We start from the raw sequence: 22247 nt of genomic DNA, 5'->3' as shown, positions 1-22247 counted from the left end.
CGAAAAACTAATAGAACAAAGCGAAGCGCTTCGAAATATTGAAAGAACCAGCTCTATCAGACTGTCAGGCTACTACTGCTGATACAAGTAACGATATTCACGTACTGACTTCATCACCTTGTCAAAACTCTGGTAACTTCACAGCGAACAACACCAGCTGTCATCGCGTGATTACTGCTTTACGGAGCGCACCCTGTCCAGTTACATTGTCTCACAATTCGTGAAATAACTCCATATTTAATTACCATAGACTCTCAAAATTTGGCAGAGGCACTGGTGAAGCGTTTCTTTACAGGGCTATGGAAAGATTTTTCGCGATTCGCTGTTGACGGGCGTGATATCACTTGTTGAAAAATGCGGGTTTGCATTTTAACCAGTTTCCACGTTGTTATCGTTCAAAAGGATTCCATAGAGTTGTTCTACAAGGTGAGAAACCATAAGAGCCAAGGCGGTTTAGCGCTAGGTTGTTTCTGGGGTGAGTTATTTTTAAAATCGGCTCGTAAGTTCAGAGTTTAATAGCCACGAAATTAAAGCGGGTGATTTCACGGAACTCGGCATGCTAAGCTACAACATTAAAGGCTATCATAAGAACCCTTTAAATGTAGACTACATGGTTCACAAGCGGAGTTCTCCACCACCCTAAAATAGCTAATTAAGCACGTGGGCTAATTTTAATAGTGACAAATGGGCATTGTACGGCTTCACATAATACTCCAGCGCCATACTCATACTCCAGCGCCACCTTGTCGCACTTGTATGGTTTCGGCACTTTTATGGCTTGGCTTGGCGTACTGCCCCTTTAACTCCCCCTGGCCTTTTTGTATTGCAAATGGCTTCTTTTTACACTGATGCTCGCACTGATGTGGCTCAATCTGCCCAGCTAGAACGATTAAAACTAACCAATGTTACAAGTACTAGTAAAATAATCGGAAAAGGAGCATATGGAAGAGTTATTGAAGTTTACGTTCATGGAACTTTATGCGCCGCCAAAGAGGTTCACTCCAGTTTAGTAGATAACGTTTTACCCCAAGAATTTGAAGGAACTAAGAAAGCGTTTTTTACTGAATGTGTCAATGCTAGTCGAATACTTCATCCTAACGTGGTGCAGATGTTGGGCATTCACTATCCCACCCGTCAAGCTAAACTACCCTGGCTCGTAATGGAAATGATGGAATTTAGTCTAAAAATGTTCTTGGAAAAATTTGATAGAGACAAAGTACCCGTTTGCACCAAGCTATCCATTCTGGTAGATGTTTCTCAAGGACTGGAATTCCTTCATGGTCAGAATGTTGTCCACAGAGACCTCTCCTCCAATAATGTTCTCCTAACAAAACACTGTGTGGCTAAAATTGCTGATCTTGGAGTGGCTAAAGTGATAGAACACAATCGAATGAAGACCCATACACAAGCACCTGGTACACCTCATTTCATGCCACCAGAGGCTCTGTCAGTCAAACCACGATATGGCAAGCCAGTTGATGTCTTCTCAGTAGGTTGCATTGCCCTACATGCGATGTCTCACCAGTGGCCTGTACCTAAAGATCAAGTTCAGTTGGACTCAATGTATGCAATGAAGCTTAATACAGAAGTGGATAGACGAGAAGAATATTTATCATGGTGTGATCCAGATTCTTTGAAGTTGTTGGTGGAAATGTGTTTGGATAATAATCCAAACCATCGGCCTGTTATTTCTGTTGTCTGTGCTGAACTCAAGAAGCTAAGAAACTCTGTAGAGAGCCAAGTTTCTCTTGCTAAAGCCAGTACTATTGAATTACTTGATGCAGTCCAAAAAGGCGAAGTACAGATGCAAATTTTAAATGAAGAAATGTCTAGACATAAGGCGCATACGGAAGGGAAGCTGCTGGAGCTAGAGCAACAAAAGGTTCAACTACATCAACAATTGTCTCAATTACAACAACTATACAGCACCTTGAAACAGCAAAACAATGCTTTAGAACAGCAAAACCGTGAAAGTACTATTGCAAAAGACCAACAGATTGAAGTGCTCAATATAGTGGCTGAGAAACAGAAAAAGGAAATAGCTGATTTAAACGAGAAGTGCAACCAGTTTTATGTACAAAAGGTTTCATCAGCACAAGAACAAATGTTGCTAAGAAGAGACCATGTAAGTATTATTTTTAAACCAGGCGCGTGCCTGGTTTACTGAAATTGTTTTCGTAAAAATGTGTGTGTGTGTGTGTGTGTGTCTACCTACCTACCTATGTTTGTTTGTCCGTACACACCCACATGAGCAAAAATGTTAAAAATGATAAAAAGCAGCTAGCATGTAAGAATTGAAAGCTAAATTAAGTCTGTATTAAATTTCCATACACATAAACTTTGCTCTGAGGTGGTTTCTTCTCGGCGGTCTGAAATACGGGTATGGCAACTCTTCATATACTACTTGAACGGTCTTCCCTTTCAGTTTTATAGATGTTTAACAACTTTAAAACAACACTGAAGGCCTCTTAGGCTACCAGAGGTAGCGTATCCTTCAGGTTGAAAGGGGGGCATTACCCGTACTTACGCGAACGAAAATGAAGGGCAGCCTCAAGGCTTTCTATATACAATTCGCATGAGAAAACATGATAGACACACTGTAAAACAGTTGAGAAGATACTTCTGTTCGTAATTTCGATTTAAAGTAGTTTGTTATAGTTACGCTTCCTTAGCAGTGTATAGCAATGTAATTACCGAATTACAAAATAATTCATGAATTATGAACTAAGCTGAATTACAGAATTTACAAATTCTAAGTATCTAGCTGAATTAATAATAACTATAGTATAACAGGAATATAAACTAAATTATATGCATGGCTGATTAATTTAGTTAGAATGGGATAGTATTAATTGCACGGGCGCCTGGTTTTTAGAAGTAGCACAACATCAGCTTGTTTGATATCAGTTTGTCATCCGTGGTTGGTTATATTAAATGTGTTGAAGTCTTTATGTAGTAGTTGTATCATGGGCCCAAGTAATTTGCCTGATATGTACACCCAAGTTCGAGGGCATGGGTGTGCATATCAGGCAAATCATGAGGGCACGTGATACAACTGATATGTACCATACCAATTGAGGATAATAGCCTGTGGTTGATTAATCACCCAAGCCAATACGAGATTGATAACTGAATATATTTTATAGACCAACTTGTAAAATTTGATTATGGGTCAGCAGCAATTAACATTGTGACTATATTTGTTAACATGAACAGGCAAGTCCTAAGGATATCACGGGAAAGTTCAATTAAGCAATTCTACAAGTCAGTATTTTACAGCTGCTGCATTGTTTTACAGACTGTTTACAACATTTACAAATGGGTAAGCTTTGCTCTAGGGTGGTTATTTCGTGTTACTTGAAAAGCAGACATGGCCATGGGTTGAAAATGCAGCAAACCGCTTGTCAGTATGTATGCTATAGCAGTAGTATCCTAAGGCTGCAGCACATGTTGCTGTCAGACCTTCAGTGCTGGCCACTGTAAAGTGTTAATAATAATAATAATAATTCTCGTCCAACTTTTCGTTTTTGAGACATAGATCACCATACCATTTGTACATGGGCTGTACTAAAATATTTAAATTTCATGGATAATGTGCCTGTGAAATGCATGAAAATTGAAAATTTCTTACCTTAATAACCCCTTAGGCCCTTGCACTTGGGATGCTACAGCCTCACAGGGACGGATCCAGGGGGTCTTTGGGGTCTCAATAACCCAATACCCCAATACAAAATACCACAGTACAAAATAATTTCAAAAACCCAATACCATAATACAAAATACAAAACAACCCAATATCACAATACAAAATAGTTTCATTTTGTGATCCGCTGCCACGACAGAATCATGGACGGCAACTTTACCACAGTAAAACAATCATTTATCATTGGGCATTAACATACTCAAAGGACGATAGTGTAGCTAGACTGGTTTTTGATATCTCCATAGAACGTCCCATTTAATAGGTGCACAAATTTAGAAAACGCGTAGGCAAGTAGATGGAGCATTGTATTGCGATATCAGAAAGTAGACAAACTATTCCACCATCCTTCTAGTATATTAATACCAACTGGTAAGTGATTACCTGACCGTAGTTGTTTGGCTGTCCGTGTTTCTACAGCAGCAGAATAAGGAAATACGCACTCTGCCTGTACAAATGCCACACCATTTTGCCACACGTTTCAGTTAAACGCCGCACCCTATGATGTCACTTGAAACCGCTCTATAGAGCAGTTTCAAAACCATGGTAACCAAAACGTATGCAATGGACCACACCCAAATTGCCATGTTTTTGTACCAGACTGCTTGATGTTGCAAGTTGAATTCCTTGCTAAATTCATGCCAAAACTTATTAATACATAAGTAAAATAGATGCCAATGATAGAATAAAATATGTAGGTGAGTTATTAGGCATTAAGGTTACGGTATAGTCACGGGCAATCATTCAAAATTTTGAATGCCTATCGATGCTTTTTGAGAAGCCCATAAAACCAGTCTAGCAGCATGAAAAGTTTTAAATGAAGGTGAAGCTCTTCATATTTAATGTTTTTATGTAGCTACAGTGTAGTTTGAGGCAGGTGGAACTCTACAATTTGTTGTAGTAACACAAGTAAGCCAGCCCATATATCGCTCAGCTCCAGCTGTCGCTACCATGTTTTTCCACCGCCAAATACAGCAAAAGCTGTAGGCTCTATTGGCTTTTCTGGGGCATAGTGATACTGTATACTAAATTTATTAGGTCCTGTGGAAGCGTTTTTGGCGTGTTTCTCCCCAGTGACTCAGATACAAGCCTTAAATTCAAAGAGCTTGTTTCACTTGAAAAAACTACTAAAAGTTCAATAAAACGTCTATACTACCAGTAACTTAAAAAATCGCTTCCACAGGACCTAGATATTTTAGTTTTTTAGCCACTTGTGTTGAAATTATAAGGATTCAGTAATCTGTTAGTCTGGTTTTTGGCGGCGTGTTTTTATAAAACATCACTCTATTGTAGACCACACACCCAAGAACAGTTGTTGTTCTGTAGTAAAAACAAACAAGCACAATTAGTTGTATTGCTAACACAACACAGTTGTTGAAATTATTTATCCCTGCTTGGTTTAAAGCAGGTTTTGTAATTTGTTCCGCCCACGTATTTTAAACTATTCCGTAACCTTAACCCAACAGGGCAGTTTTATAGGAAAGAGAACTGCGTAAAGATGGATTAGGCCAAATTATGACCTATTCACCGCCCAAAGGTGGTTAAATAGGTCTTTATCCAGCACCACAGCATCGTACAGCCACATCCTGCCATCCTCGAGTTAGTCAGAACCGCTCATGTGCTGGGATTTTCACTTCGTGTGAAAAAGCAGAAGCAAAATAAGACCGCTAAACTTTATCTGCTGGTTGATATGCAATTAAATTTAACTCTAGCAGAATTCACCACTAAGAGTCTTCTTTTGCTGGCATTTTATCACAATTTGGTAGTATGCCATCACCGGTCTCGTGCCTTCCAGGAGCTCTGGACAATCCTGGGATAGCTGGATGTGGTTGTACACTGCTGTGGTGCTGGATAAAGACCTATACTGCAAGTTTCCCCTAGTTTTAACCACCTTTGGGCGGTGAATAGGTCATAATTTGGCCTAATCTATCTTTACGCATTTCTCTTTCTTACAAAACTGCCCTGTTGGGAGGCAGTACGGATATTTTAATGCCTAATAACTCACCTACATATTTTATTCTATCACTAGCATCTATTTTACTTACATATTAATAAGCCTTGGCATGAATTTAGCGAGGAATTCAACTTGCAACATCAAACAGTCTGGTACAAAAACATGGCAATTTGGGTGTGGTCCATTGCGTGATTTTTGGTTGCCATGGTTTTGAAACTGCTCTATTAGTGGCCAGACTGTTTGGCCGAAAGGAGGTACTTAGCCATGCTACAATTATTTGTAGACCAGTTTACAACTGATTTGTAACACTGGCGGCAGCCTTTGATCTGCCCACGCACCATATTACAAACAAATGTGTACCCATCAGCTTTTATGGCATCACTATTGGTTTTGCAAGGACATGTGTGTCTGCTGAAAACTCATTATGTGCAGACATTGTGCTATTTCCCAGGGAGAAATCATGTGCAAGACTTGCAAATCTTCAAGCAAGATTCTTGCATGGAAAATGTCCCTTTTCTTGTAAGTTTCTTGCAAGTCACTTGCAGTTTTGCAACTGATTTCTCCCTGGGTTGTGTGGATTTTGTCCATTGACCACATGTTAATTTAAGGCCTGAACTGTAACTAAATAGTTCAGTTGCAAGCAATATGTAACGAGTTCTTTTTAATAAGTAATTTCCCTGACTGTGTGCACTCTGTTAGAGTCAAATAGTTAGAGAGACATAAGAGTGATGTGTTAGAGATAATCTAGTAGAGCGGTCAGCCTTGCTGCAATTTAGTCAATTTTAATGCCTACTGGCTAAACTGCTGATGCAAACTAGTTGGTGACTATCAAAGCACAACCTTCAGTAATGTAATGGAAAGCTGTTTGAAGAATTATAACATGAAACCTGTTTAATGAATTATAACATGAAACCAACCATACATGCATGTACTAAGCATGTTTCGAGATTCCTTATACATGCGACGTTCACTACATGGATGATGTACATGGGGATTTAAATGGTGAGAAAGAAATTAACCAGTGAATATCATGTGAAGTGTTGTGCCTGGCTATGTAAAAGAAGCTTCCTTTTAGACTGATGTCAGTATAATACACTATATTAAATGGATATTTTTAACTGTGTAAGAATGAAGAGTTTGGTCTTCAGCTGGTAGGTCACCAGTTCCCATTCATTGCTGCCGGTGAATTCATTATTTGGGGCAAGCCTGAGCAAGCCCCACAAATGGCAGTAGTCACTTGTACGTCCGACCCGTACGTCTGACCATTCCCGAGAGTTTGCGTAACAAACTCGGACAGTCCCACACTGGTAGTGTTCAACTGTACGTATGACCATACGTACGACCGTACATGCAACCATTCCTGACAGTTTACGTAATGAACACAGAAAAAAGCGCCACATGGCTTAGAATTTGTCACTTGGCTCACAACTTCTTATCTACATTGACATGGACAAACAAGACCATCTTGGAAGAAGGCCGGGAGAGAACGAGACAGGGCGAGGAGGGAACACTGGTTGGTGAATGGTACATGCATCACGTTCACGGAAATTTCCTGCAGTACGAAAAAGGCTGTATTTACGCCACATGGCTTAGAGTTTGTCAAGTGGGTTACAAATTCTTATCTACATGGACATGGACAAAGAACACCATCTTAGAAGAAGGCCTGGAGAGAACAAGACTGGGCAAGGACGGCAGCAGAAATGCCAGATGAAGCAGAAGCAAGTAGACACCTGGTAGACGCTATGCACACTCGCAGAAGAGAGCATGCAGTTGGCCAATGAAACTGCAGAAGACAGGGAGATAAGATTGGATGATCAACGCCAGCTCATACATATAGATCATGGTACCAGTAGCATCAACGCTGCACACTTTCTATGTTTTAGTCAGCCAAGTGGCATTGGATTTCATGCATTAATTATTTTATTTTATATATTCCTTTTAGTATTTTCCTTGCCATGCCACTTTAGCTTAGGCCATATGCAGTCGCATGTGTTGTAATTGTTTTGTTTTATAACTCCATCAATATTTATGGTTTCAAAAGAAATGCATATGTGTAGATCATAGTCAATTAAATGTGAAGTGTACCAAAAACAGCTAGCAGTGAGTACATTTTAATAGTAGCAAATTTTCAATCTTGCTCAAATCATCTTCTTTCTGCTTCACCTACAAAACAAAAACACAACATGCCTCAACCATGCATGCACAAATACAATGTTGTGCAACTCAACTCGCTCAGGCTCACCCCACGATTTTTTGAACATCTGTCTAACATGGCATAAATTGATGGCCATGTACTGCTTTGTTTGGCTTCGTTTGGACTCAAGCCTTGCAATTGGGTGGGCAGGCAGGCAGGCAGGCAGACCAAAATTCAAGTTTGGGAGATTTAAAAAAATTCTATATCTAGCTGCCTGTAAGTGTTTTCTTGTTTGTATTGTTAGATGGACTAATATTATTTTGTAAAGGTGATTTTCGTTGTGTATGATGTCTCTCGGATGGTTTTTAAAGGTGGCATTTTAGGTGGCGTGCACCATTTTAGGGACAATCCCTACTTTAACAGTACTGTATTTTCAACTTATTAGGTACGTATAGATAGAACTGCTATTGTCTGTGGCTTAGCCTACATTGTACTGCTGTAGTTTGATAAAGGTTTGTAGCATAAATCAGGTTATTTTCGATGGTAATAAATTTTCGAGGTTAGCTATATAAATTCACAAAAATTTAACGCATGAATATAAATAAACAGCAAATGTTATTTGCAGGTATGGTTATATACGGTGTTTTACATTCTGCTCGTGAGTAATGGCTGCTACAAACAATGAGGTGCTATGGATTTGTTGAGGTACGTTAAGAGAAAATTGTGTGATGGGGGTCTACCTAATCCTACTGGGCCACTGTCTTCCTGTATACCATCTTGGGCTATTGTGCGAGCAAACCATTTTAGTTCGAGCCGCTCAGGGTTCCAGTGGTGAAAAGTCATATGCGCATATTTAATAGGTACTAAATTGCTCGTAGTAAACATATCCACTTTACAGAGAGGATTATAACTAGTCTTCATTGATTATGTCAGATCAAAGTCAAAGTTGATCTGACATTGTATGGCAATGTTTGTGCAAAGCAGCAGCATGCATAAGCATACCAAGCTAGGGGGATCTGGGGCATGCCCCCGGAAAGAAAAATTGGATTTTCAAACCTTGGATGTGAGTATTTTGACATCCAAAACTCCTTTAGCAGCCATGTACTGCATCATTGTTAAGCCACATACATGATAAATCTGTAATAACATTATCAAGGGCGTAGGTAGGGGGGGGGTTCGGATGGTTCGGATGAACCCCCCTTTCAGAGGCAAAAATTAAAAATCACACCAAATCTTACAGCCCCGGAGCTCTCTGGTAGCTACTTGCCCACTGGCGCTCCTCTGTACTACTCCTGAGGGTCACATCACATTAATGTTGAACCATTGAAAAGCATATCAATTGAATCACGTGATCAATTGCGCACGTGATGCATGGTTGAAATGGCGAGGGACTGTTCAATGGTTGGTTGAGACATATTACAAGGCAGTAGCTGCTAAATTTGAGTGGTCATGTTATATATGTCAGGTTAGCACAAACTGTGAATTGTTGATGTATATTTACTTGATGAATGGTTTGTTTATTTGTTACATGTTGTGGGCACGTGATGTCTCGAACATATTGGAGTACAAGCCAAGTCTGAAGTTGCTGACAATCAACAGGAGGACCGCGGCTGAGAATAATGTATCTGGAAAGAAGTATTGCCAACTAAGGGACTCGAGTGTGGAGGGCTTCCGTGTGCTAGGAAATTGAAGTTGGCTGTCAGTATGCTGTCTGGAAGTGAAGATTAGTTTATAGTTTTACAACAGCTAGGTTTATAGTTTCTATAAGCTGCATAAACAGCAGTGTGTAGGTTTTAGCTAGTTAGATGCACAAACAGCACCTTTTAATGTTACTGCCTAAGGGTACATTTTGTGTATGCATCATTTTCGTCCAAACTAACATGGTCTAGGGGAGGCACCCAGGCCTTCCCCTTAAGACATTCCACTTTAAATCCGAACCCCCTTTAAAAAAATCCTGGATACGCCCCTGATTATATGATGCCGTATTTCTATATCTATAAACCGTTAAAAATATTTCGTCAAAGCTAGCATCCGACAAATATTAATTATACAAAAAAATTTTGCCAACATAATATTAGAGGAGTTGAATGAATTCAGCTAACTGCTTTCTGGCTGCCTGGATCGAAGCTTAGCCGTTGGCATTTCAAGGGTATTTCTTTGTTGCAGATTAAACAAGAATGGCCTCCCTCATCCCCAGGGAGAGCTATCCTCGTCTATTTCATGCCAGCGATAGTGTTGGCAATGATGCCATGCCATGATAGACAGCTACTACAGCACACATTAAATGAAGTGTATATACAAATATGCTAATTGCATGGAATGAGCTTCTAGCTACAGCATTTCCACTCCAGTCCATTGCTTGAGTTCGTGGCCAGTGACGGACAACTCTGAATCTGGGGTGCAGTCTCCATGGAACGAAGATGCCACACTTAAATTTCACTACTGTTTGTCGTTCTGCTTCTCCTATATACAAAAAGCACAGTATAATTTTAATGAATTAATAAGGCTACATAATTCATTGTTAAAGTTTTTGTCACTTGAGGACACAGGTGAAAAATTTTTAACACGAAAATTAAACTTGTGAAAATTTCTTGCAGCTTATATTTATAGAAATACGGTAATTTGATATGAAATTATCCAATACGATCTTTTGTGACATGTATATGCTTGGTTCACAATCTATAACAATTATGGTCATATACTGCAGAGCAATTAAAAACCCTTTGCTGAGAAGCTGTTAAAAGCAGTGTGTGAACATGTGGTAGAATGGTGCAGAGTTCACTTCCAAAAATGTTCATGGAAAGGTGCAGGTTCAATTCCCCAAATCAGAGAAAAAAAATTTTCACTTTTTTGGACCTTTTAGGTACACCTTTTTAGAAGGTTTTCAACTGTTCTATTAGAGTAGCTGACTGTTCTATTAGAGTAGCTGGCTGTTCTATTAGAGTAGCTGGCTGTTCTATTAGAGTATGTCGATCTTTTTTAGTGGAAAGTGGTCTTGACTGGTTCAGTAGGTAATTGGGCAGTCTTCGAGCTAATTGGTCAGTAAATGTCTGATTGCCGACTGTTATAATCTGCTCTGCCGCTTTACATGTTGGTATTCCAAGATAAGCAACACAAATGTATGTTGCTTTGCAATCATTTTTATCATATAGATTTACTCCACAGCAGTATGCATGCATTAGAAGATATGCATATTTTCATGGAGTTACAGCAGCAACGCATTTTATCCTGTGAAGTTGAAGATTGGCCTGAGTGAACTGACGGTATATATATGATCAATCAGAGGTTCAAATGAATATCAGGATCAAGTTGGGTGAGACTGGTGTGATAAGCAGTTTGCCTGAAGGAAAGTGTGGACAACCCAAGCTCATTGGGGGGATGACATTGATGATCAAGTACAGCTTTATATTAAAAGTACACAAAAATGAGGTGGAAAGTGTTTTTGCCAGGTGCTGCACAAGATATTTTAGAGTACTATGGTAAGGTGGATGTGGCTAAATTGGTTAACCGACACTGGGCATATTCACTTCTGAAGAGAATGAATTTTGTGTGACGCCTCTAAAAGCAAGTACACTCCTTCTGATTTTGCTGATCTTAAGAAATCGTTTCTGCAGTCTGTTGTAGAGACAGTTACTATGGAAGAGATTTCACCACAGCTTATATTGAATTGGGATTAATTCAAATGGGCATAAACATTGCTTGTTGGACTATGGAAGAAAGAGGTTCAAGGAGGATTGAGCTGGTTGGCTTAAAAGACAAATGTCAGATCACTGCTGTCTTTTGCTGAAGGTGATTTTCTACCAATGCAACTAATCATGCAGTACAGTAGTACTGAGGAATCATGAAGAACTGGGCTTTTCCAGCCAAAATTATCACCCTAAAACCAGCCTGTATTTTCCTTCATGACAGCTTGGCAGCATTAATGTCTTCAGACCAACCCCAAACCCTTCTAAAAAGTTCTTATGGAAAAATTTCTATATAATTTTACGCTAACTGACTAACTAACTGATGCCTCCAGCCAAGTGTACCTCGACAATGGATAAGGCTACAGGCTTAATTTCTTCACTGTTCGACGTTGCTTCTTCTCGAGATGTGCCTTTTTACCAACTGCAGTACGTACAATATACATATAATGGACTTGCCCTTGTCCTCCTTTGTGTTTCAGTTCATTTCGCTGACAATGCAATGTCCACTAGCATACCTGCAGATATACTAGCAGACATTTAATTCCCAATTCAGTTGTGGTTGTAGACCAAATCAGGGATTGAATGTCCGCTAGTAAATCTGCAGGTAAATAAGCAACCATCCTTGTTTCCCACTTTTTATTTATTTGATCCCTAATTCAACTTAAAATTCCTAATTTTTCGTTCTACTTGTGTAGAAAGGGACTACAAGGAAATATCACCCTAAACACAAGTTCCCAGCAGATTGATGAATTATGTAGATGGTCATGTCATGGCACTACAACCTGTAAACATGGATCTTCTCATAATGAGGGAGTTAGAAGAGGATAGAGGAGATATGGCTGAATGCATCAGTGATAATCCTCAATTTGTAGTCTGAGAATTCTTACATTCTGGGATTTCTTTAGCACATGATCAGCATTGAAGAGGATTCTGAAGAGGATGCTAGTGATGATGACCATGAGGAGAATGATAATAATAATGAAGAGACCAGTGAGGAAGAACAGGCTAGCGATAAAGATGAGAGTAGTGGTAAAAAAGAAACTGGAGGAAGCATAAACATTGAAGATGACAGCGCTGAACAGAGTGACAAAGAGACTGAAATCTGTACTAACCATCCTTGGAGGCATGGAAATAGTTGAGGACTCAAATCCTTGAAGATGGCTGTTCGCTCATATTAACACATGTTTACAGGTATTCTGAACATTAATCATAATCACGTGTATGCCATTTAGTGGATTTATAAGGTATCAAAAACATGGTGAATTAAAAAACGTGATAGATTTCCTAACAGTAACAGTCATTGTCACTGCCAAGATGTTTACTGCTAGACTAAACTAGGCAGATGCTAGCAGCATTGTGGGGCGAGCCTGAAGGGAATAAGTGTTTTATATTAGTATAGGTCATAATTGAATGTTGGTCTTATTATCTAGCCATTCATGCTAATGGAAGATATGCACATTATATAAAAGTATGGGGTTGAAATGTGGTTTGAGCACCAGTAGGAAAAAGGACAGGAAAAGCACAGGTAATGTACCGTTCACATTGGAATTTATTTAAGGGATTTTCTCCTCTGGCTGGTCATGTTATTGTAGTTGATTGCAATGAATGTCTGATATTTTGCACCTCGGTCATGGTCTGAGGAATCGTTGGAACAAAAGTTCTACATACGTATATCTGGGTTGTTGTGATCTTCTGTTATGTTTGTAGGTGAATCAGGTTGCTTTACATGTGTAGGTCAGATGGCACGGATACTGTAGGTACATTTGTAAGATGATCATTTTCAGGTAAAGCTGATATATTATCATGATTGATTGTAATATTACTGAAGTATACATTATTTGCTATCAACCACTGCAAGGCAGTCAGTATCTTTGATCGTCGCACACATATAACTGGTGAAATTAACATTTGTTCTACTTTTGACAATTCCTACAAAAGGAAGTGTTAAATGGTTATTAGACATCATGTGTGTGAGGAGCATAACTTACAATAAGTTCTGGACCAGGATCCATATTATTAGCAGCAGAAAATAGCTTTGGGACATGGCTATCATTGTGACAACGCCTACAGGGGTACTTATGTCAATTATTGAAATGCTTGGGAATTTTTCAAGACATATTGAACAGTGTCAATTCAGCATGAAATTCTGTAATCTTGGCAATGACTACAGGGTCACTAATGTCAACTGGCACATGACGTTGGACATGTTGTGATTGGTCCACATTCACATCAGTATTTGCTACTACACCAACATTTGAAGCACTATCAATATAAACACATCATGAAAATGAGTCACAATAGTTGTTAGTATGATATGCACATATAAACCATCTGCAAGAATGTGGTAGTGAATTTAGACCATAATCCGTTCTATTTTTTTTATCAGTTGTATAGGATTCAGTTTAATATTTTATGAACAGCAATTACTAATCTATTATACTCAAATATTTTGTGAGTCTTACAAATTTATATATAACAAACGTACTAATTCTGCCTTCTCTGCTGTATGATTGTGTCCCTTTACTCTTGTGTAAATTGAGCACGTCTTCTCTGATATTCTCTGTCTCTCCTTCGTCTTTCTTCTGCTACCTGTGAAGTTTCTCGATCTCTTCTCAATCTATAGCTACTGCTCTCTTCTCTAAGGCGTTCTTCCTGTCCATCATGGACAACCAAGTTTATTTCATGGTCGACAACACGTGCCGCGACGTGGTAAACGAGATGAGCTGTGCTGTAATCTACACCGCTTATTTTTGTCGATGACACGAGCATATATGGAAGTGCCGTAGTCTACGCCGTTTATTTTTCCGTGACATGGTCGATGACACGAGCATATATGGAAGTGCTGTAATCTACGCCGTTTATTTTCCGTTACATGGTCGATGACACGAGCATATATGGAAGTGCTGTAATCTTCGCCGTTTACTGTACCGTGGCATGGAGTATAGTGGGCATTAATTCGGTAAGTTTTCCGATTTCTTTTGTAATTGTTTGTGCATGGTTGATGACACGAATTTACGTGGGCGACTCGTTAGTGTGGGGCTCGCTCAGGCTCGCCTCAATCACTGTCTGATTAGCTTCCGCAGCTTATTGATTTCTCAAGGTTTGACAGTGAAAAAAGCTTGCAGGGGATCTCCATCCCACCATGTGGTAGTCCATTGAATATCTTCATGTTCTAGTTATTAAACATGTAATACTACCTCCTCTTTGAAGAAACAGCGAACAAACATGAGACAATTTTTGAGGAATGTGTCCAATAATACTTCTGTCTTTTATAATGGCTGCATATCTGTCTCTCTCATGTACGTTCTCATGTGCAAGTAAGATTTTCACCAACTGTAATTGAGACATACGTATATGATATCCACTTACACAACAGTTGATCTCTAACGCAGCCATTTGATTTAGTCTTTGGACATACAGCTGTATGTGTACAGTGCCAGAAATAAGAATTCATCATTGACTGGTCAAATGTCCTAGCAAGATTAAATTTGGTATGCCGTTTCCAGATTTGATTGGCCATTTTGTCTCCTGGGAACAGCAAGTGGTATGTAGCTGATGTGCTTCTGAGGACAGCATCAAAGGATATTATACTATTGGACACCATGAGCAATCCTTCACAGGTCACCAGCATATGGAACACCTAGAAACACTTCTAACTCCACCACATACATTTTAGGAGCCCATTTTCATATGAGCTCCTATTAAATTTGTTAATCAAAAACATGTGCATTAACTAACTTATTCTATGACTAGTTACCTTACAGCATGATGACTAAGATAAAATACGTGAGCTACGAATATCTATCAGGTTAAACGCCACAGTTTTGGTAATAGCCACACCTCATCTTTAGAATAAACATGCTTCAGTACATAGATTAAAGGTACTAACCACCACATAACAATGATTCGGCTACAGCAACAACCGCTACCATCCTTTACGTTATCCATATCGAGCCAGCTTACCCTTGGCCATGAGATATGATTATGATGTGATTTATTGTCTGATATTGCTGGTTTCCACTATTTTACTTCAAGATTAATCGCTCAGTATATCCCTGATGTCAGTAGCGCGGTAGGGGGCATCACTCCTGGCCATTGTGGCTCAACTAGATTCCGCCAAAAACTAGACACAAGTCGCTTCACTCAGTAGACTCGAATATCCTCAAATGTACATAGTCTAAATGCTTCCAATTTTCCGAAGTCTTCACAAAACAACTTAAGTTTAAATCCATCGACATGTGCACCAAAATGTTAGAATAAGTCTCCTGTCGTCTGTGGTCCCGTGGTAACATCCTATGGGCCCCCCATCACAGTGCTCAATATAATGTCTCTTACATGATCTGTCAAAATGACAGGCCAACATGCAACATGGTCAGTCATTAGTACATAACAGTATGTATTTTACCTTCACATTGGCTTTTAAATGCTTATTTTGATAGGTCACAATGTCAGACCATTTTTAATTTGGTCGGTCGTTGTGGGTTTTGGGACGGAAAATGACAGGTGACAGGCTGTTATTTTGAGCTCTGCATCATTGCTGGGACGTTGAGCAGCTGTGAGGTAAGCTATCAGTTTGATGTGACATCTGTTATAGCTTGCTTGGTTTTTAATTTGTGAGTTTTTACCAACTGTCTTGCTACTTGTTGGACGTTTGACCGAACAAGCCTCCAAATAGTCGGTCAAAACGTGATTTTGCTCGGAAAATGGCCGATGGCTGACTGTTATTTCTGGCACTGGTGTATCATGTTGATCAATCATGTGATCAACTTGTTAGTATTGCATGAGCTTGCTCACTGCTGTGGGTGTTGTGCCATGCCATTTGAAGGCTGCCTCATGCACCCTGTTGAACAGGAGTGGAGGAACTTCACCCTTCTGCTATCTTTGTATGCACAGCTAATTCATTGACCTTAAATCTTGGTCACTCTGTGCCTCCTATCATGAAATACCACCATATATGCCTTTTTCCAGTGATGTGTTTGTATTGTGGTTGTACTCCGTTTGTGTTACGTTCCATACTCTAAGTGGAGCATTTGCATTTTGTTACTTAAAACACAAAGTAAGCGCAGTGTGAAGTTTTTTGGGCTCTTCTGTTACACACTTGGGCAAATACAGTTAAAACACAGCACACCTAAAGTAGGAGTGTGTAAGGAAATAATACTATGATATATTCATATTGAGCTGGTACCTAAATAATATTTAGATGGAATTAGACATGATTTTGAAGTTTGGCCTATTTGTATACTACTTGACCTACTAATATCTTTTTCATTCAAATGTCTAATGTTTTACCCATCATATATTTTACATTGTTAAAGCCACAAACTGTGCAGTGTACTATCGTTCTTTTAACAGGGCCAAACCATACATGTTTTCTCTTCACACCTTATCAATAAATAGGTCCAATTAACTAAAATGATATTTCTGTTAAGATTACAGTATAGTCATGGGCAATCGTTCAAATTATTGAATGCCTATCGATACTTTTTGAGAGGGGCCATAAAACCAGTCTACTGAGTCTAGCAGCGTGAAAGGTTTAAAGTGAACACAAAGCCCTTCATATTTAATGTTTTTATGTCACTACAGTGTAATTTGAGGCAGGTGGAACACTACAAGTTGTTGTAGCAAGACAGATAAGCCAGCCCATACATTGCTCAGCTCCAGCTGTCACTACCATGTTTTTCCGTTGCCAAATGCAGCAAAAGCTTGCCAAATGCAGCAAAAGCTGTAGGCTCTGTGGGCAGTTCTGGGACAAGGTGATACTGTACATTAAATTTATTAGGTCCTGTGGAAGCGTTTTTGGCGTATTTCTTCCCAGTAACAGAGACACAAGCCTTCAAAGGGCTTGTTTCACTCAAAGAAACTAACTAAATGTCTTCACAAACAGTAACCTAAAATATCGCTTCCACAGGACCTAGATATTTTAGTTGCTTGGTTACTCAGTTTCACTGAAGTTCACAAAACATGAAAAATTTTCTAAGTCAAAGTGGGCCCAAAAAATACGTGAGCCTTGCCAACTGGTTGCACTTCCAACCAGAGGAGCTTTGATTGTTCATCCCAGTTATTAACATGTGTGATGCTCTCAAAATGGCTGACCCAACCATCCCAGCGGCTAGCCTCTCCGTCAAAAGTATCTGGCATTATCAGTGGGCTATAAGTCGCATAGGAATAGTGGCTCAGTGTTGGTCATGGTGTCAGTTAGTTGCGGTTGACTCATGAATTGATTGGTGACAGATTGGCATAAATAACGACAGAAACTTGTCCACTAAACAAACTCAGTTGACCTCTACAGGTAGAACAGTTGTTGTTCTGCAGTATAAACAAACAAGTACAAATAGTTGTATTACTTCCACAACACAGTTGGTGAAATTATTTATCCTTTGCTTGGTTTTTAGAGCAGGTTCTGTAATTTGTTTCACCCACGCATTAAAAAATATACCGTAATCATAGATAATAGACACCCCTACCTGGATTGGAAGCACACGTATAGTGCCCATACAAAACTACTGTTCTATCCGCGTTTCGCGCCTGAAGTTTTCAAACACTCTTTTTCATTCAAAGATTCTGTTTTACTGTCTGGATACAGCTTGGTTGCTTTAACTAGTAAGTTTAGTAGATTGTTTCTTGGGTGGCGATTGGCCTACTACTGGTATAGGCGCTTTCCGTATAAAAAGTATATGAACATGTTTGTGAAAATGGCGGGGTGAACAAGTTTAGTTTAAGGCTAATGCTTATTACTAACTAATGCTACGTGTACTGGTATGTGTTTCATGGTATATTCGCTCCAGTTTAGTCAAGTATCACCTTTCGCGCTTGTCAAACTTCTAGCTAATACACATCAGTACACCCACTATGAATAGGCCAAACCTTATATTCCATAGCGGTAGGTTTACTACTCACCAGTAAGCAAAACATGTTCTTATAAAATATACTCCCAGTACTGTGCATAGTATAAGGGGCGCGAAGCGCGGATAGATTAGGTGGCGCTTAGAAGTTTCCAATCCAGTATGGGGTGTCTATTATCTATGCCGTAATCTTAAGACAAATAAAAAGCACTTGTCAGCTTGAATTGTTTTCCCAGGTTTCAACTCAATATGAGTGTATGCACTTTACCCTTCACCTCACCAACGTAAAGTACAAGAAAGCATGTACAGATGAGTCAAAATCTCAATCCAAAATATGGCAAAAGAGCAGTATATCACAATTATTATATATTCATAAGTAATAAACAATGGTGTGCACCTATATTATTGCATTTTACTTTAAACGCCTTATTCCATTGATCTTTAATACTGAATGCCTCTAGAATTCTGCATAACACACACTATATTTTGTAAATCAGATTTTCCATGTCACTATTATTTTAAAAAGGTGATTGTGTATTTCCTGTCTTTGTGTAATTGTTACATTTATGTAAAGCGTAATTTTATATAAATTTAACTATTACGACATGTGAATTATGAAATTCATTTACAGCCAATGATAAATGAAGCAAAGTTACTGGAGTCTAAGCCATTAGTTTTGCAGAGGAATTTTAGTGAATTGGAGGATATACATAAGAATGTTCCACAGTAAGATTATGTGGTGTATTTAATGTATCTGCTTTAATAATTTTTATAATAGATCTGGATTACAGCAACGTACTTCACAAGGTGACACAAGGCAGCAAAGAAAGATTGCTAAGCCTCAGAATAAAGGTGAAGCAGATGTATACATTTCAAAATTTAGTATGCACATAGTTGATGTGCTTGTACTATAATATGTGACTGTCTCAGCAAAACTCACATGCATGCGTTTTGAGAAAAACAAAATTACAAAATAAATTGTGACTGGATCTTGGGAAAAGATATAAATGGTTTTAAAGAATTCAAGTCACCATAACTTGCCAAGGCTAGCAAGCACACATATGAAATTTACACAAAAGATGCTTCAGTGTATTACCTTTCAGACCACTTGTAGCTATTGTAGAGTTTCCCACCAAATAAAATAGAAAATCTGAGCAGTTGGACGAGCAAAGTAGTATTCACTAGTGCTCACAAAGGGGTGGGGAGTGGTGGGGTGGGCAAGATATAGACTTTAAAATGGAGGCAGACCACGCGTATGATTGGAGTCCAGACACGAGATTACAGGGCTGTGCTGGCTTCATAGTGGCTGATATGTAGCAAAATTAACAGAAAATATGTCTGGCCAACATTATCAGGCCATCCACTAGTAAACCGCTGATTCTTGCCAAGCTAAGTCCTTCACAAGGCCAGAAACTGCCATTCGAGCTCTCCACGCCACCCAGAAAAGATGTCTGTTAAAACTAGCCTCAAGTAGTTTGAGTAGTACTGAGGGTCAAACTAGTAGTACGATAGTATAGCTGTCCAGTTGTTAGTTTGATTTTTCCTGATGTGTAATTTGGATTGTTTTTGTAAAATCTGGTCACAATTCATAATATTAATTACGCATGCTACAAAGAAACTATTTTAAAATTGTTAATTTAAAAATGAAGTAGGATCTATGCATTAAAAAATAGCGAAACAAGAGATGAATGATAGTATTACAGCATAGTTCGGTGGGAAAGTCCCTACTTTGCCATTGAACAAAAGTAATTTATAGTTAATGTGCCAAAGTAGGGACTTTCCCACAGAGCTATGCTGTAATACCCTCATTCATCTCTTGTTTCACTTCTTTTTATTGCATAGATCCCTACTTCACTTTTAACTTAACAATTTTTAAAAACTTTTAAAAATACTAGTTTGTTTAGTTTTTTGTTGTAGCACAGCTAGCTACAGTGTAACTTGTGACTGTTGTATTAGAGTATCTCGAGTCAGCCAAGGGGTGTGCAGCTAGCTAGACCAATAAGGGATGAGGTCATCTTGTTTACTGTTAAGTAAATCTAATCCAAAACAGCCAAGCTGTAAAAAAGAGTATGGTCCCAAAAAAGGCTGTTGAAAAAAGCTGTGAAATCCAAGGTGGTGACCAAGAAATGGCTGTGATGGTAGGTTAATGGCAAAAATTTTAATAACGACAATTCAGGTGAATTTGTGTTGCCTCCTCCAAGGATTCGGCACCAAATTCACCTGAATTGTCATTATTAAATTTTTGCCATTAACCTACTATCGCAGCCATTTCTTGGCTGCCACCTTGGATTTCACAGCTTTTTTCACCATAGTCTTTTTGAGGGCCGCACTCTTTTTTTTTACAGCTTGGCTGTTTTGGATTAGATATCACTTCTTTTTGTATTTGTATACCCATAGGCTGGCTTTGGGGCTTTTTAAACCTATCTTTTTTTTCTTTACCACAAGAAGAGGAAAAAGTTTTAAAGCAGATTTTTAATACTTTAACTATTTAGTAAATATACAGATGATATATATATATATATATATATAAATAACTTTGCGTGGGAGTATCAAAGCAAAAAAAAAGTGTTCTATATGTGCCATAAAAGTCCAAGTGTTCTATATTGGGCAGTTATAGAACACTTTTATAGACCACAGTTCTGTATCAGGTAGTTATAGAACTGCCAGGTCTATTTTGTAGGCTGATAGCCTACTTTGAGTGAGTAATCACTCATTCTGGTCAGTACAACCAATCAACCAAGCCAGTGTTGGCTGATAGCCTGACTGCACTGGCTGACCAGTCAACCCAACCAGTAAGAGCCAAACCATTGGATTTAATTTATAGACACACTTGAATATTTCGATGATGGTTGCTTGTGGTCAGCAGCAGTGAACGTTCTTAGTACGTTTTGCTCACATAAACTGACGAGTCCTAGGAATATCACGGAAATATGCTTATTAAAGTACCACAATCAAAAACTTTAAGTATTGAGAAGACGGACTAGACTCACAAAACGACTAATGAAGGCGCAGGACAGTGCAACACAGGCAAAACACAGGCGCAATGTCTATTCTACCGATGATAACACTCCTTCGTGAGTTTTTAATTGTTTTGTGTGTCTTGTGTGTACCTCAAGTTGACAGTTCTCTATACCAAATAAAGCACTGCCTTATGCTCGTGCTATACGGGAAATATAGCACTCAAAGAGTGGTCTCGAGACGAAATATAGCACTTGGCTTCGCCTCGTGCTATATTTGTCTCTCGCCCACTCTTTTCATGCTATATTTCCCGTATAGCACTTGCGGCAGTGCTTTATCTAGTACATATATATATATATACCACTTTCACACCTCACTTCAAAGGGAAGAGAAGGTGTATAAGTGGTATAATAGCATTGCTATCAGTGCTCAGGAATGCATTAACAAGAAATAGAAGTAGTATATACAAGTTATATACCACACCTGTGGTTGAGATCAAAAGCGCCGCGCTGTGGTATATAACTGATATACCACGCTTTTGGCTACGCTTACCATATATGGTGTAACTTCACACATTCCGCGAAATCCTTATCTAAACGGTAAACAATTCTCTAATAACAAGCGTCTAAATCAACTAACAATTATTCACCTCAGGAACTGGAACAAGTTTCAATGAACTCTTGTCTCCTTCTTGGATAACTCACTAATCGCGACTACGTGGGCATGGCACCGTTAAAAGTGTAAAACGTCTGATCCATCAAGAATTTCTATTGATTTCCATCTCCAGGAGGTGCTGTTTCACTATAACTTACTATCTATAATCGTTTACATCTACTGGGGTGTAGAATATAGCAGTTATAACACGATTACTCGGGATACGACTAAATATATGCACACTCACTCGAGCGCTGCGCGCTCTCGTGAATTATCCCTTATAAGCATGTTATAACTATAAAATATCCCTCCTAGGAGT

The 22247-nt window shown here is 38.9% G+C and overlaps 1 protein-coding gene across 4 annotated transcripts in view; it reads left to right on the top strand.

Moving 5' to 3' along the window:
- Positions 1–22247, top strand: part of LOC136264351 (uncharacterized) — a 46629-nt gene continuing 24382 nt past the window's right edge. For all 4 annotated transcript variants that reach the window (XM_066059068.1, XM_066059071.1, XM_066059067.1 and 1 more), the window contains exons 1-3: positions 1–2125; positions 18948–19042; positions 19095–19168. In XM_066059068.1, coding sequence (XP_065915140.1) covers positions 830–2125; positions 18948–19042; positions 19095–19168 — 1465 coding nt within the window. In that variant the 5' untranslated portion in view covers positions 1–829. The remainder of the gene's footprint in view (positions 2126–18947; positions 19043–19094; positions 19169–22247) is intronic.

The sequence above is a fragment of the Dysidea avara genome, chromosome 8, assembly GCF_963678975.1.
Source record: "Dysidea avara chromosome 8, odDysAvar1.4, whole genome shotgun sequence".
In the NCBI taxonomy this organism is placed as follows: domain Eukaryota; kingdom Metazoa; phylum Porifera; class Demospongiae; order Dictyoceratida; family Dysideidae; genus Dysidea; species Dysidea avara.
Note: the sequence above shows the minus strand (reverse complement) of the source record. Positions and strands in the feature narration are given on the sequence as shown.